This window comes from Eublepharis macularius, chromosome 2 (genome assembly GCF_028583425.1).
Source record: "Eublepharis macularius isolate TG4126 chromosome 2, MPM_Emac_v1.0, whole genome shotgun sequence".
Lineage (NCBI taxonomy): Eukaryota > Metazoa > Chordata > Lepidosauria > Squamata > Eublepharidae > Eublepharis > Eublepharis macularius.
In genome coordinates this window covers 168,698,712-168,714,025 of record NC_072791.1, presented here as the reverse complement: position 1 = coordinate 168,714,025, position 15,314 = coordinate 168,698,712, and the positions used below count along the sequence as shown (strand labels likewise).

The following is a 15,314-nucleotide window of genomic DNA, read 5'->3' as shown; positions in this document are numbered from 1 at the left end:
AAAATAATCTGAGAATAGAATTCTTTTTTTCTCCAGAGTTGGTATTTTACCTGAACTTCCAAGCTGCTCATTTTCGGCCGTCCTATTCTCTTCTTCCCGGGAGAGGATCAATGCACAGAGTTCTTGTTCCCTTCTCATAATTCTCAGCACTTCACATGATGTAATTATGGCTCCAATCTGCTGTTTTTAGAAAGTAACTTCTTTATTATTTGCCTCTAGCTAAACATATTATCTACAAAATACAGCATCTACATACAGTAGACTGTGGTACATTTGATTATACACAACCCTTAAAGCACAGCATTTTAAAATGAGATCATGGTTTTTCACTATGTTTGCCCATAGGATTACTCTGAGCCAGAAATAACGTGATAGATTTTTAATGCCACTTTCAGGACATGAGACATGTGAAGCAATCATAAAGAAGAGTGTGACTTTGAGATCGTGCAGATTTCCTTTCCTTCATCCCCTTACAGACTGGCAATGAGGGAAAAGAGGATCCTGGTCCATGCCTGCTAATCTTCTGGTAGTCTTTAGCTCTGGTACTTCACATTTAAAAAAATTAAGCATTGTCTGAAAGAATAATGTACATGAATAAGCATGAATAAAGATGCTTGTTCTGGAGTCCCAATTACAGTTGGTGCACATGTGGTTTGCTTACAATGCAATTTCCTTGCCATCTGCCCTGTTATCTAATACCATTTTTTTATCTAACATACATTTTCCCCTTCTGCATTCCTGTGGCAGACTATGACAAGGTAACTCAACTGCCTCTTGAAATGGGTGGGCAGAGTTTTCTTGTCCATTCTATCATAGATTGCCTTTCTTTATGATTTTTAAAAATAATTTCAAACAGTTGAGCTCTTTCCTCTTACACCATAACGTTCAATTTATATACCGCCCTTCAGGACTACTTAACGCCCACTCAGAGCGGTTTACAAAGTATATTGTTATTATTATCCGCACAACAATCACCCTGTGAGGTGGGTGGTGTTGAGAGAGCTCTCAAAGAGCTGTGACTGACCCAAGCTCACCCAGCTGGCTTCAAGCGGAGGAATGGGGAGTCAAACCCAGTTCTCCAGATTAGATTCCCTGTTAACCACTACACGAAACTGGCTCTCCATACCACTACTAGCAACAGAAGGCACAAGAAAAGACCACAGGAAATGGTTCTCTCTGCCCATCAGCAATATGTTAAAAGCCGAGTTGTCAGCCCCAGGTCAGAAATTCCTGAAGATTTTGGAGTGGAGCCTGGAGAGAGTGGGGTTTGAGGTCAGGATTCCATCTCCCAAAATAGCCATTTTTTCCAAGGAAATGGATCTCTGTTGCCTGGGGATCTGTTGTAATGCTAGAAGATCTCCAGCTACCACCTGGCGGTTGGCAATCCTAAGTATATGGGATTTCTATCCACATGTCTTCTTTATGGGTACTAAACTGAAGTGGGGCTTTTCAAGTCAACTATGGTCAGAATCCACCTGTGTATTGTAAACTGCAGGAAAGATGTAATGTGATTAAAACCGAACTTCCTACATGGTCATCAATTACCGCAGAAATTACCTTTTTATTTATATCCTGCCAGGAATCCAAAAACCATCTCTCCTGCTATGAACACATGTGCCAAGTCAGATCCTCCCAGGAGCCCCTCCTGTTCACCTCTTGTACATCCTCCAGGAAGGACTTTTCTACTTTGAAATGGCTTCCTGGATTTATGTATTTTGCAGCAATATTTTTCTCTTTATTGTTAGCTATTATTGTTATTTATTATTGCTAAAGCTCAGAAACAACTCATTTTTGAAGGTCTATTGTAGCACACACAAATGTGGGTCCATGGCAGTGTCTTGCATAGTACAAAATATTCCTTATGAACAAACTGTAAGCCATGCTTGGGCTAGATCCACACAATGTTAGATATTACACTGTACATCTGTACTAATATTTTACCTCCTAGTTTTTCTTGTGTGCACAAAACGATCTGGAGGAGAATGATTATGACAACACAACAATAGCACAACAGCTAACAATATGTGGATCAAGTCTGGGAGAAGTAAAAAAAGCAACCAGTCAGGTACTTGGTGGTCATGTGACCCAGCCATGGTTGCCACCCAAAGAGTTCCAAACAAAGGAACACATTGTGGGGATAATAAGAAAAAAAGACATCTTGTATCAGAACATTAACAGCACTTTATTAGAATATACTGCCCTTTTACCATATTGTTGCTTTTTGCAATTGTGGGCCATTTCCTCAAAGGCATTTTTTGCCCAGTGGCCCCTACTTTCTGAGCCTGGCTTTTGGGACTCCCAGGCTTTCCCATTTAAACTAGAGCAAATAAAAACTTTCTGTGCTCCGACTTCAAGGGGAAACTGAACCTGCTGCAGGCAGAGCCTCAATGTGAAAAGTTTGGCCTGCAAACAATCTGGCAATGGAGTGAAGCTTAGCTGCTAAACCTTATCTGCTAAGCATTAGCGCCACCTTTAAAACGACAATGCTCTGCTCTAGCATACCCTTCCACTGTCTTTAGCCCTTTAACGATGCTTTAAAAAAAACTCACCAAGGTTCAGCTGTGAGCCACAGCTTAACTGCTGGGGAGAGCTGGATGGGGGTGAGGAGGGGTGGTGCTAGCAGTAATGGTTACAGGGATAGGTTGTGTGAATACTATCCCCCCAGCCCCATGCTTCAGTTCTGCATGCTAAGGACTGGCAGGGATGGCTTTTTCTGCCCCTGTGTGAAGGCAGCCTTAGGGCTTCTCTTCTTCTACATAAGTATTTCTAAATCAAAAATTTAAGAACCATTCCTTGAAAGAAAGAACAAGTAGTAAGCCTAAACTAGCTTTAAAAGAGTCTTGCTTCTGGAAGAGAAGAGGTCCATTCACTCCATCATGGTTGGCAGGCGACAAAGACGCCCCCCCCTCCTCTGGTCTGCTGGTGCTCTGCCAGAAAGCATGGAGGCTGAAGCCTGCCTTGCTAATCCCCCGTCAACCACCTATGCATCTTTGGGTGGGACTGCCTGACATTTTGAGAATCATCAGTTTTGGAGTCTACATTTCATAACAAGCCAGAATGATTTAAATCTAGCTCATGACTTACAGCAAACCTGTTTATTTTAGAACTAGACATTTTTCCATTCAAAAAAGAGCTAAAGCCCTAACTTCATTTGTTAGATATAAAAATGTCAGAAAATGTAAACACTACATAACATTTCCAGATGTTATTTAAGGGGTTGAACTGGTATCCATGTTTACCTCTTTAAATGCTTCCAGTTTTTACAAATGTAGGTCAAGAAAAACCACTTTAAAAGCCAAGGCTGTGAAACTATGCTGTACAGTAGGACTGAACACAGACACTGTCCTGTAGGAACACAACATTCCTTTGCTGCAGCACTAGGGCAACATTTGCCACCATCACTGTTGTACCAGCACTGGGGAGAAGTATCAGTGGGAAAGAGATGGGTCCACAGCTCCGTGGCAGAGAATATGCAGCGCATGATTCCGAGATCTTCAGGTAGCAGAGCTGGGCAGGAATGGCAAAGCTGTTCTGAGACAAAATAAGTAATGGAGCTCTTAACTGACCAATGATATGATTAAATTTAAGGCAGATCCGTATACCCTAATCGCACCTAATGCATGGTGCCTTTTCCAGGTCAGGAGGAAGTGGAATGCGCATGTCTCCATAGAGCTAGTGCTGGGGTCTATTTGCCACAGCAACAAGTAACGAGAGTTGGAGAGCCTATGAGAAGCAAGTGGGTATTGATGGTGTACTGTACTGCGTAAAAGACTGGGCTAGTTAATCCTGGTTTAAACATCACCTCAGTCATGAACACAGTCCAGGGTCTTCCCGCTGTCCATGCAAAGAAAAACTACCATGTGGCAACAAGACATTCAGTTTGGTACAACTCAGGAAGTCATCTGGACATAAACATTTCTCCCCACCCCCCTACATTCTGTGTTTTACCAGGATTTTATACATAGTTACTTTGATATTTTAAAGAAGCATCTATTGTTGTACTGCCATCACAACACAGTAATAACAGTGCAAACCTATCTTGCAAGGAAGTTCTAAGGATTACTTAGGCCTACTTACATGCTATACTGTTTATGGGTCTGCCCATGTCCTGTCCAGCAGACATGCACAGAGTTCCCTGTCCAAACTTAATTCTCAGGGGTATAAGAGCCCAGGTTGGATCAGGACCACAGTGCACAGGGAGAGGGGGCTTAAGTCTCCCCACACACAGGGCTGGCGCCCGCCCTGGCCACCTGACACACCTGGCCCGCAGCTACTGCAGCCTCCCAGCTCTCCCATGCTGCTGCCACTGCCACCGCCACCGCCACCAACACGCGCCCCCAGCCAGGAGCAGCAGTCATGGGTCAGGCGCAGCAGGTGTCTAGTGCGGTGCACAGAGCAACGGAGTGGGACAGCTGGGCGGACGCACGCGCACCTCCCCAGGCACCTGCCGTGCCTGGCTGGGCCAGCAGCCTCTCAGCCCTCCCGCCCCGCAGTCCAGATGCGCGCGTGTGTGTGTGTGCGTGCGCGCGTGCACACGCGTGCAGGAGCAGTCCTGAAGCTGCCCACTCGTGCCTCAGGTGCCAGAAACCCTGGCGCCGGCCCTGCCCCCACATACCCTTTTCTGGATCTGAAACATCCCCAGATACAGGTGGGTTACATGTGTTCAACCTGTGTGTGGGTTATGTGCTGTCAAGTCGCCTCCGATCTATGGTGGTCCTATGAATTATAGACTTCCAAAAGTCCTATCATTAAAAGACTTGCTCAGATCCTGCAAACTGGAGGACGTGGCTTCTTTTATTAAGTCAAGCCATCTCATTTTGCATCTTCCTCTTTTTCTACTGCCTTCCCCTTTTCCTAACATTATTGACTTTTCCAGAGAATCTTGTCTTCTTATGATATGACCAAAGTACAATAGCCTTAGTCTTGTCATTTTAGCTTCTAGGGAGAATTCAGGCTTGATTTGATCTAGTATCCACTTATTTGTCTTCTTGGCTGTCCGTGGTATCAGCAAAACTCTCCTCCAGCGCATTTCAAATGAATAAATTTTCTTCCTGTCAGCTTTCTTCACCATCCAACTTTCACATTCATACATTATAATGGGGAATAACCATAGTTTGGATTATGTTGATCTTGGTTCCTAGAGAGACATCTTTATCTTTGAGGATCTTTTCTAGCTCCCTCACAGCTGGTCTTCCGAGTCCCAGTCTTCTGATTTCTTCATTGCAGTCTCCCTTTTGGCTGATGATTGAGCCAAAGAATAGAAAATTGTGAACAATGTCCAACCTAACATGAAATTTTTCATGGTTGTCTAAGTGCTAGAGTGTCAGAGCAAGACCAGGAAGATTCAGGTTTGGATCTCCAATCAGCCACAAAGCTCACTGGGTAACTCTGAGCTAGCCACTCATTCTCAACCTAACCTACCACACAGAGCTGTCATGAGGAGGGAAGGCTGTGTATATTGCCTTGGGTTCCTTGGATAAAAAAATCAATAAAGTATTGTATTGCTAGGCTTGTAGCGTGTGTGCCACAGCAGGAACATCTAAAATGATTTGCCACACATCTGCAATCAAATATTTCATCATTCAATATTAGAACAGGAATACTTTTGCACACCTGGGGGACGTGTGAACTGCAAATAGCCAAATGTTCTTGTCTAGGAATACCACACTCCGCCCCCCCCCCCAGTATGTTTATGCCAAATGGTGGGGAGGAAACCCTTATATTTCACTGGTGGAATTCTTTCATTCCACTGCCGTAGGTGGATATTTAACTGAGTTTTTAAAAAAGGAACTAGGCAAAATTAATGGAATGAGAAGGATATTAATTGGCCTCCCGGTTTACTTTGCTTAATGGTTTGAGAGAAATGTGTGATATCAAAGATTCTTCACAGGTCAAAATATTCTTGTTTCCATCCTAACAGTTTGGAAGGTGCTATAATTTAATTTCACCAAAATCTTTTATATAACTTTCAGCATATCTTCTCGGTTTTTAAACATTAGAATGGGAATAATTTTGAATACTGGAGTTTTATTTCATGTACAAAAGGTACATATTTTAAAACATTTTTAGTGTTTGTTTTACATGCTTTGTCCATCTGTTAATGGTATCTGTTCCTCAGTTTGTACTAATAACCAAGCTCAAACTGAACAATATTGTATCATGAAAGAAAGTAAACAAGAAGCTTTTGAACAGATGCACATCAACAGACATAGCCAGTAATTTGACAGCAAAGGGGCTGTATCTCTTACAATCAATAATTATTACATTAAAGATAAGAAATTGTTTATTTTTGACGGGCAGCTTTCTCAATCTGCTTTATGAAGCTAGATAAACAGAAAATATATATTTTAAGGAGTTAGGAAACTGATAATGCAATCCTATGTGGAGTTATTCTAGCCAAAATGCATTAATTTCAGTGGGTTTAGCATGGAGTAACTCTGCACAGGATCCTATATGAGAGACTGATCTAAAAAGCTGGGCAGGCCATGACTCAGTGACAGAGTATCTGCTTGGCACGCAGAAGGTCCCAGTTTCAATTCCTGTCATCTCCATTTAAAAGGATCAGGTAGGAGGTGACGTGAATTTCCTCCACCTGAGACCCTGGACAGCCTCACTGACCCTGATGGACTCAAAATGGTTTGACTCAATGAAAAACAGTTCCATGTGTTCGTGAGCTGATTTCTCCACCACTGGTAATCAGGGTGCTTAAGCCTACTTGCTCCATATTTTGGCATGAGAGTTACTATATAATATGAAGCACAGTAGATTGTCTGCTTTGATCACAGCAGAATCTTCAAGGAAAGATAAGGAATTTTCTAGTGAAATCAAATCATTCCCAGCCTGAACATACTGAACTGGAAAGTTGCCCCAAAGTGCAAGCCTAGGGGTAGGTAAACTTCAGCATGTGTCGCAAATGGAAGCAAACCAAAACATTTTGCTTGTCACCTGGGGCTGGTTTTCTGCTCAAGAAACCAAGACAAGCTTCTAAGGTGCTGGTAGCACCACTGTGGGGCGGGGGGGGGGGGTGATGGCAAGGGATAAAGTGATGGGTATGGCTTACAGTTATCAGTGCCTCATGGACCCACACAGCCCCCAGCCCGGTCTGAGGCAAGTCCCTGGCAGAGGCTTAGATTGCTCATAGTGTGTTTGGCCAAATCCATGCCTCATCTCTCCCCTCCTTCCTTTTGTTTGACAGCACATCAACATCTTCACAGTTAGACATTGTGGGTTTTGTTTTTTTGCTGCAAAGGCCCAGTGTGGTATAGTGGTTAGAGTATAAGACTAGGCTCTAGGAGACCCAGCGTTGGGTTTCTGCTATGGAAACTCACTGTGTGACCTTAGGCTAGTCAGGATTGTTGTGGGGATAAAATGGAGGAGATGAGAATAGTAGGGTAAAAATAAAATAAAATAAAAGCATTGCCTATCCTTGTGCTAGATTCTCACCTCTCTTCTAAAAATGTCTCTGAAATCCCACAGCACAGCTAATCATCACGCTGAGCGTTCTGTTGTACTTGTTTCTACAATGGCAATATGGGACAGTGTTAATGCTCCCATTTTTAAAAAACAGGTTTAAATCCTAAAGTTAGATCTGCATCTCCCTCCAGGGAACAAAACCCAGATTTCTCCAGCCTTAGCATAAACCAAACTTTCCTTTATATATTCTTTCCTCTCCAGACTGCAGACATTGTGATGGAACATGCATTCATTTCTTTGCCCGTGGATATAGTAGAAGCCGCTTTTGTTACTTACAGTTATTGATGTAGTTGAGAAGATAATAATTAGAATAGTCCACATGGTTAGCTGTGGTCCCTCTCTTGCATACAGAACTGAAAGGGCTGGTGAGTCTTCTCCAGCAGGTTCTTGTAGACCCTTTCATTCACTTCCCTGCTCTCTCACAGATTCTGTAGCTCTTCTTATCCCGTGCCTGTGCTGTTACATCTGCTGCAGAGCCCTTGCAGGTCCCTTAGTGTCCCCGTACAGCAAGATGCTCTTCTACTACCACACGTACCGCTATGGTCGGGGTCTCACATATATTCATCTCTCTCTTCCATTACTCATTGTTATCACTCGCACGTCGGTGAAGAATGATTATGCTTTATGCTCCCACGATAAGGGAGCAAAGAATGCTCCTGCCACAGGAAGGCAAAGACTAATCTATCAAGGGGAAGACCATTATTGCTACAGGTCCTAGAAAAAGCAGGGCAGGCACAGGCTATTTCCAGCTGAGGAATGAGAGCTTTGTAGAGTGCAACACAAATTGAATCTCTGCTGAAGTCAATTCAGATTGTGTTTTCCTGGGGAGTACATGTGAGCTGGCAGCAAAAACTGGTAGACTGATTTCCACAGAAAGTATAGACACATAAGCTCTCAGTCAAGAAATGCATGTAGGGAGTAGTTCTGCAGAACTGTAGGCAGAAGCAAGCTTCAGTAGGCAGAATGTATTAAACTCTTTCCCAGGACAGCATTTTCTCATTGAAATCACCAGCCTTGTGCTGCTTTGTAAAAGCAGTTTGGGATATTCAAAGTGGCTATAGTCTGAGGGATTCTTTTCCCTCCACAATCCTTACTTTAGGCTTCCATTAGTCCAAGCAGAGGAAACAAGACAGATCTTTTTTCCCTTATCTGGACTAAAGGCTTAAGGAGTCCTAGTTAGGTACTAACTGGCTATATATGATGTATGAAGGCAACTGTACGTGTTATCCAAACGGGCAGTGCAATCCTGGGGGGGTTGAAAGCACCCTGGAAGCCAACTACAAGTTCACATGACATATCCTGGACTTCTGCTGCTGTGCCCCCCCCCCCGACGGTGCAGTGGCCTGGCACCACTCCACCCAGGTCCTTCACTGGTGCTTGACCACAGCAGCTGGGTGCAGGCATAACCAGGGCATAAATCCTTGGGCCAGGGGACTCGGTGAGTGAGCCGGGGGGTGCAAGCTAATCCACTCCCTAAGCTGTTCTGGGCACGGGAACGCCCCCTGCAGAGGCAGAAAGTGACACCACAAAAAATGATGACATCGCCCATAGGTGTCTACTGTAGTAGAAAAGTAGCCTCCTCCCCATGCCCAGTCCTGCCCAAGCTGTCCAGCAGAGCATAGGATGCCAACTACCATGGCAACGAATCCACTTGCACTCCAGCAGTGACCGATCTCCCTTCCCAGCAGCCAATCAATTCCCCCACCCATCCTACATAACCTCCTGCTGGGGCACCCATGAATCGAGGTAAATAGGGACACAGCCGGAGGCTCTGCCCCATAGCCCTCTGCCATGGGGACTTAAGAGCACCAGGCGGGAGAGAGTGTATCCCAGGGCCATGAGTGCCTGGCTGGCCTGGTTGCATCTGTGGCAGCAGCTGTGGACCACCTGGGCGATCTGCTGGCTGTCATGTGTGAGGGCCAGGCACACATTCAGGGGCTGCTTGGAAGCTCATGGCTGCAGCTCATGGCCGACTGCCAGCCCCCTCCCATCCCCCCATCAGGCAACTGGGAGGCCATCCCACTGGTGAGTGTGGCTCACCCCCAGGCAAGTTGCAATCCCTCCTCATCCATCGCCGGGGGGGGGGGGGTTGCACCCACCAGCTGCTCCCGCAGCGTGCTTTGGGGGCATCCTGGCTGGGTACTCCTGGAAAGTCCTTCTCCTGCAGCAAAGTAGCCACCCCACACACCCCTTGCAGCAGGCTGCACTTCCTGGGGGGGGGGCGGGGTGCATCCCCTGGGAATTGCCACTTGGCTGGGCAGCTCCCCCCACCAATACACAGGGCACCTCCCAGAATGGGTGCCTCTTTGAGCCATGGCACATGTGCTTGCAGGGGGTCTTTTGGCCCTGGGTGCCTGCTCTCCAAGTGTGGGCAGCATCGGCAAGCAGTGCTGGGTAGGCTGCCCGTGGGGGTGGAGGATCAATGGCCCAGCCCTGGCAAGGAATATGAGGGCCTGCCCACACAGCATCAGGGCTCCCTCCTTGGACAGCTTCCCCCAGCTGGGTACCTCGATGCATATGCCGTGACCGCAAATGGAAGTAGCCCCCACCTGCCTGCTCTCTGGTGGGGGGTGGGGGTGTCGACAGGCAGTGGGTATCATGGCACCCATGTTGGCTGCACCTTTGCTTGCCACTCATGGGCCTGTCATGGGGGCGGCATAGCCATTGGGGATGCTGGCAGGAATGTCAGGGGAATGGCGGGGCATGCCCATCCTGCTGCAGCCTCGCCATGCCTTGCCAGGCTCAGCCACTGGAGTAGCTTTCTCATGAATGTCCTTAGGGACCGGCGAGTGGCATCACAGATAAATGGGTGCACAGGCACCAGCTGCATAGTGGGCCTCAGGATTGCGCTGTCAATTCACTTACCCACAACTCAGGATATTAAACTGGAATTTAATCCAGGTTTACAATCCTGGTTCATGAAGGGAAATGTAGTTCTGGTTAATCTTTGTGCCCTCATTTGTACATAACAGGTAACTAGACCCAGGGCTTTTTTTGAGCCCTAACACCCTGTAACGGCGTTCCAGCAGCTCTTTAAAATATACATGTGACTGGGTTTTTTTTAAAATGGCCCACTTTGGCCATTTTGGGCCTGGATCAGGCCCAAAACAGCCTGGATCGGACTGCTGCCGGGTGGGGGAGAATTCCCCTTCCTAGCACTGGCCTAACAGCCCAGATTGGGGCCCAAACGGCCAGGATCAGGCAAGTGCCGAGTGGGGGAGGGTTCCTCCGCCCAGCAGAGGCCTAATCCAGGCCAGTTCAGCCCTCAGCCAGGCTATTTTGGCCATTTTGGGCCCATTTAGATCTGAAATGGCCCAGATTGGGGCCAAAACGGCCAGGATCGGGCTAATGCCATGCCAGGGACGGTTCCTCTGCCTGGCAGCAGCCCTTTCCAAGCCGGTTCACCTCGATCCCAGCCATTTCAGGGCTGTTCTGGTCATTTTGGCCCCATTACTCAACTTTTCATTGGGGAACTCCTGTTAGGATTCAAATGAACCCCAGGGTCTTCACAAAACATGATTTGAAAACTGCTGCACAGGCAGGTTGTCAAAATGGGCAGTAGAAGCTGGTCATGGTGTGGAAGGAAAGTAATATCATCAGGTAAATAATATCCCACTAAGCATCTATTAAAGTGTCCAGGCAGTTTTCTACCCTAACTAATTTCTTCCCTCCTCCATTTTACCCTAAACCAACCTGATGAGGCAGACTGAGTGCATGTAACTGGCCCAAGGTAATCCAATCTGCTTTATGGCTAAGTAAATTCAGGTCTCTCCAACTGGACAATTTAACCAGTAACTCTGACACAGTGGATGGCATTAGAAACATTTTAAAGAGACTCTTACCCACTTAAAATGTATAAGCAAGCACTTAACTTTATTGTTTTACTAGCAAGTTTATGTTTGCTGTTACAGCTTTTTAGCTGGTAATGATTTTATTTTTATGTCCTTTTGATGTTTTATATTGTTATACACATCAGACTATCAAGCTGTTTCTATTTACCAAGAACAGTCCCAATTTCCTGTCATCTGTCCTAGGTTGAACTATCAACTGCCTAGAGAAAAACTGTCTTCTCCATTTCATAGATACTTAATGGGATTTTATTTACCTCCTTGCCAGGGATCCAGAGGAGTTAGCTGTGTTGATCTGTAGTTGCAAAAAAATAAAGAGTTCAGTAGCACCTTTAAGACTAACCAGCTTTATTGGAGCATAACCTTGTGAGAACCACAGCTCTCTTTGTCAGATGCAAAGAGAGCTGTGGTTCTTAAAAGCTTATGCTACAATAAAGTGAGTTAGCCTTAAAGGTGCTACTGGATTCCCTCCTTGTCAAGAGCAACTTCTGCTGCCTGTTTCCATACATTAATCTTCTATTTAAAAGGTTAGGACATTTTTCTCCAAACCCTTTAGCAACCCCATTTCCTCATAAAAAATCATTTCCCTGTTTTGCCTCTTGTGGAGAATTTGAAGCTTTTTAAAAAATGCTACTCTATACACACATTCAGTCTTCCTGTCTAAATTTTAAATGTTGCTGAATATATTTGAACTGACTAAGCTAATCAATAGTAAGTACAGACATATCCACAGGGGGTAAACAACGTGTTAAGCATTCCTACTACTTTACTTTACTCAGAAGCCCATGCATGTTTCTGACACCAACCACTTCTTGAACCCAATGACGTAAAGCTCCTACTGGTAGCATATACAGGGGCCTTAATACCATGGCCTGAAACACACACACACACCCCACCAACATCTAGCTTGATAAAGGGTTATGGGGGACTCAAAAATTTGCACACAATTTTGTGTCATTTTATTTGGTCCTCCTGACTACAGAAAATACATGATGCTGAAAGAAATGTGAGATTTTGGTCCAGTAGCACCTTAAAGATCAACTAGATTTCCAGGGCCTGAGTTTTCAAAAGTCAAAAGCTCTCAAAAGTTCATACCCTGGAAATCTAGTTGGTCTTTAAGGTGCTACTGGGCCAGAATCTTGCTTTTCTACTGCAGACCACACAGTGATCTTTGATTAGCTTGTCAAGCTGGAGAGAGCCGAGTTCTGACTCTGGGCCAGTCCTTCTCTCAGTTTACCTCACAGGGGATAAGAATTTAGGAGCGTTAGGCAGTGCCCCTATTTTCACACAATGCTGGAGGGCATAAGGCCTCTTTAGATGATTAGCAGAAAGCGTATTTTTAAACACTTGAAAAGAATGTATGAGGGGAAATTCTCTCTCCACGTCCATCTTAGAAGTTTCTGGCAGCCACGATCCAAACTCTTCCACCATGCAAGCCATCCCTCCTGGTTAACTAATGGTACAGTCCCGCTGGGATTATTCAACCCCTTTAATGGAAGCTTTTTTTAAAGTTGCCAGCAGGTACAGTTAGATTTAAAAACGTAACGCTCTCATCCACATTACCCGTGGAAAGAACAGAAAACGCAATGTTTGTTGACTGTCAGTTCACACTTCGCAGCTCTCCCCACCAAGGTGCGGGGAATGGCACGGTCCAGTGCCTGCTTTGTGCCTCGGAACTGTGAGTTGATCGTCAGCCTAGCAACCAAAGCAGCGGGAAGCTTTGGTAGGGAGCAGAGGGGAGCAGCCCGATTATTGCCTTCTCCCTCCATTTACTTGCTTCCTTCTTAGCCCCAGCTCCATCGGCTCACGCAAGCCTGTGTGAAGTAAACTGCCCGCACGGTAGGTTCGCCATTGAGCCCAAAGGGGGAGGGGGGAGGCGGTGTCCTTCGGAGGACCATTTCCTAGGTTGTCTCCTTTCTGTGAGTGCAAGAAGGGGGGTTCGTTTCGAGACATGTTGCTGTGTCGGGGGGACGGCCGATTTATTGTGTACAGCGTTTATGGTTATGTCCTGGTATTATTATTATTATGTATTAGTCCACCTTTCTCACTGATACTCAAGGCGGATTACACAAATATGAAATAAATATTGGCTGGGATAGCCAATGATCAGTACAACTGGGTTTGGATATCAGAAACCAGAAAACAGGCAGACATCTCAAAACATCTCAAAAGCAAACATAAACATATTTAAATATGACATGTTAAATCATGCAGAAATTACATAGTAGGATCATGCTTACAGCAACAGGCAGTATGTATGCAGTAGTATAGCCCTTAGTCCCGATCCCTTTACCCAACCATCCTTCTAAACCATTTCCTTACAGTACAGCCCTCCTGTGTCAAAAAAACAACAACCGGCCCTCTAACACGGAACCAAGCAAGAGATGCTTAAACAGTAGCCAGATCAGAAAGAGTACAGCCGTAAGAGTACAGCTTAAGATGGAAGTGGAGAGGGAATTTCCCCTCATACATTATTTTCAGGTGTTTAAAAAAACCCTCCTGCAGTTTGCATAGTTTGCAACATCCATCCAGGTAAAGAACCTGCTGGGCTGTACTGTTTTTCCTTTCTTAAAAAAATTAAATGGATGACAGTTTATCAAAGATATGAAAGAAGTGAATACTGTATTTGATGTATTGTCGAAGGCTTTCACGGCCGGAGAACGATGGTTGTTGTGGGTTTTCCGGGCTGTATTGCCCTGGTCTTGGCATTGTAGTTCCTGACGTTTCGCCAGCAGCTGTGGCTGGCATCTTCCAGCCAGCCACAGCTGCTGGCGAAAAGTCAGGAACTACAATGCCAAGACCACGGCAATACAGCCCAGAAAACCCACAACAACCAATACTGTATTTGATCCAAAATCTCACATATTAAAGTTTATGAGAAAGGCATTGCTGTTGCAACCCCCTTTTATCCAATATAACCAACATTATTTTTAAAAGATATTTAGAAACTTGGGCTTTGTACAAGTGCAGAGAGTGTTCCGCAAGGATAGCACTTATTTCAGACAGCCATTTCTAGTGCATAGGTGGCCAGACTGTGGTGTGAGAGCCCTAAGTGGCATGTGAGTAGGCACTGTGGTGCTCCTGGATAGGAACAGGAGGGCCAGCCACTAGGCTTGACTGTAATACTGGCTCAAAACTACTCTTGAATTTATATGATCGTGTCCAATTCCCTTATACTTCAAATTTACACGTGCCAAAATTGGCTGGCTAGTCATGTTCTAGAAACACCATGGGAAGGATATCCTTTATTTGACTTGTCTCTGGAAATGCCACATTAATTAATGCCTCTTCAGAAATTACCATTTCTTGCATCTTGGCATAGATGTGATTCTTAAGAATGCAGTTGTGTCTTTTCCCAAGTCATACAGGAAATAACAATTTATGTTGTCATCAGGGCTGGATTAAGATACACCCTAAACAATGTCAAATTTAAGAGGACCCATAACATTACCAAAACAATTGATAACTTAGTCATTTTAAGTAATGTTTTGTATTTAGAGGCCTCTCAAAATCTGAAGCCCTAAACTCTAATACCTTGTATATAAATCCAGCTCTGGTTGTCATTCCCAGCCTGTTTGGGATGGGGTTGCTCTCCTTGAGAATGCAGCTTGGAAGTGGTCCTCCTGGATCTGGCATTGCTCCTGAATGCTTTGTTGGCAGCTGCAGCTAGGGTACTTTTTGCTCAGTTTATATTGGGGCACCGGCTGTACTCTTTCTGATCTGGCGATTGTTAATGCATCTCTTGCTTGGTTCTGTGTTAGACTAGTAAAACCTGCTTTTACACAAGGCTGCCTTGGAACAGTGTTCAAAAATGGTAGCTGCAAGAATACAGATGGAGGCCAGTTTACCATATCATATTATGTGTATATTGTATTAACTTCATTGTACTGATTTGTTTCTGAAACAAATTCAAAGCACAATTCAAACATTTAAAGCCCTAAGTGGCTTGGGGCCAAGATAAATAAAGGATTATTCTTCCATTTTTAGGTGAAG

At 45.0% G+C, this 15,314-nt stretch overlaps 1 protein-coding gene across 2 annotated transcripts in view; it reads right to left on the bottom strand.

Annotated features, from left to right (window-relative positions):
• SCTR (secretin receptor) overlaps positions 1 to 8,050 on the bottom strand; it is a 45,989-nt gene extending 37,939 nt beyond the window's left edge. For both annotated transcript variants that reach the window (XM_054971643.1, XM_054971642.1), the window contains exons 1-2: positions 7,750 to 8,050; positions 51 to 180 (exon numbers count right to left, since the gene is read on the bottom strand). In XM_054971643.1, the coding sequence (XP_054827618.1) occupies positions 51 to 180; positions 7,750 to 7,794 (175 nt within the window). In that variant the 5' untranslated portion in view covers positions 7,795 to 8,050. The remainder of the gene's footprint in view (positions 1 to 50; positions 181 to 7,749) is intronic.
• Positions 8,051 to 15,314: the final 7,264 nt, after the last annotated feature.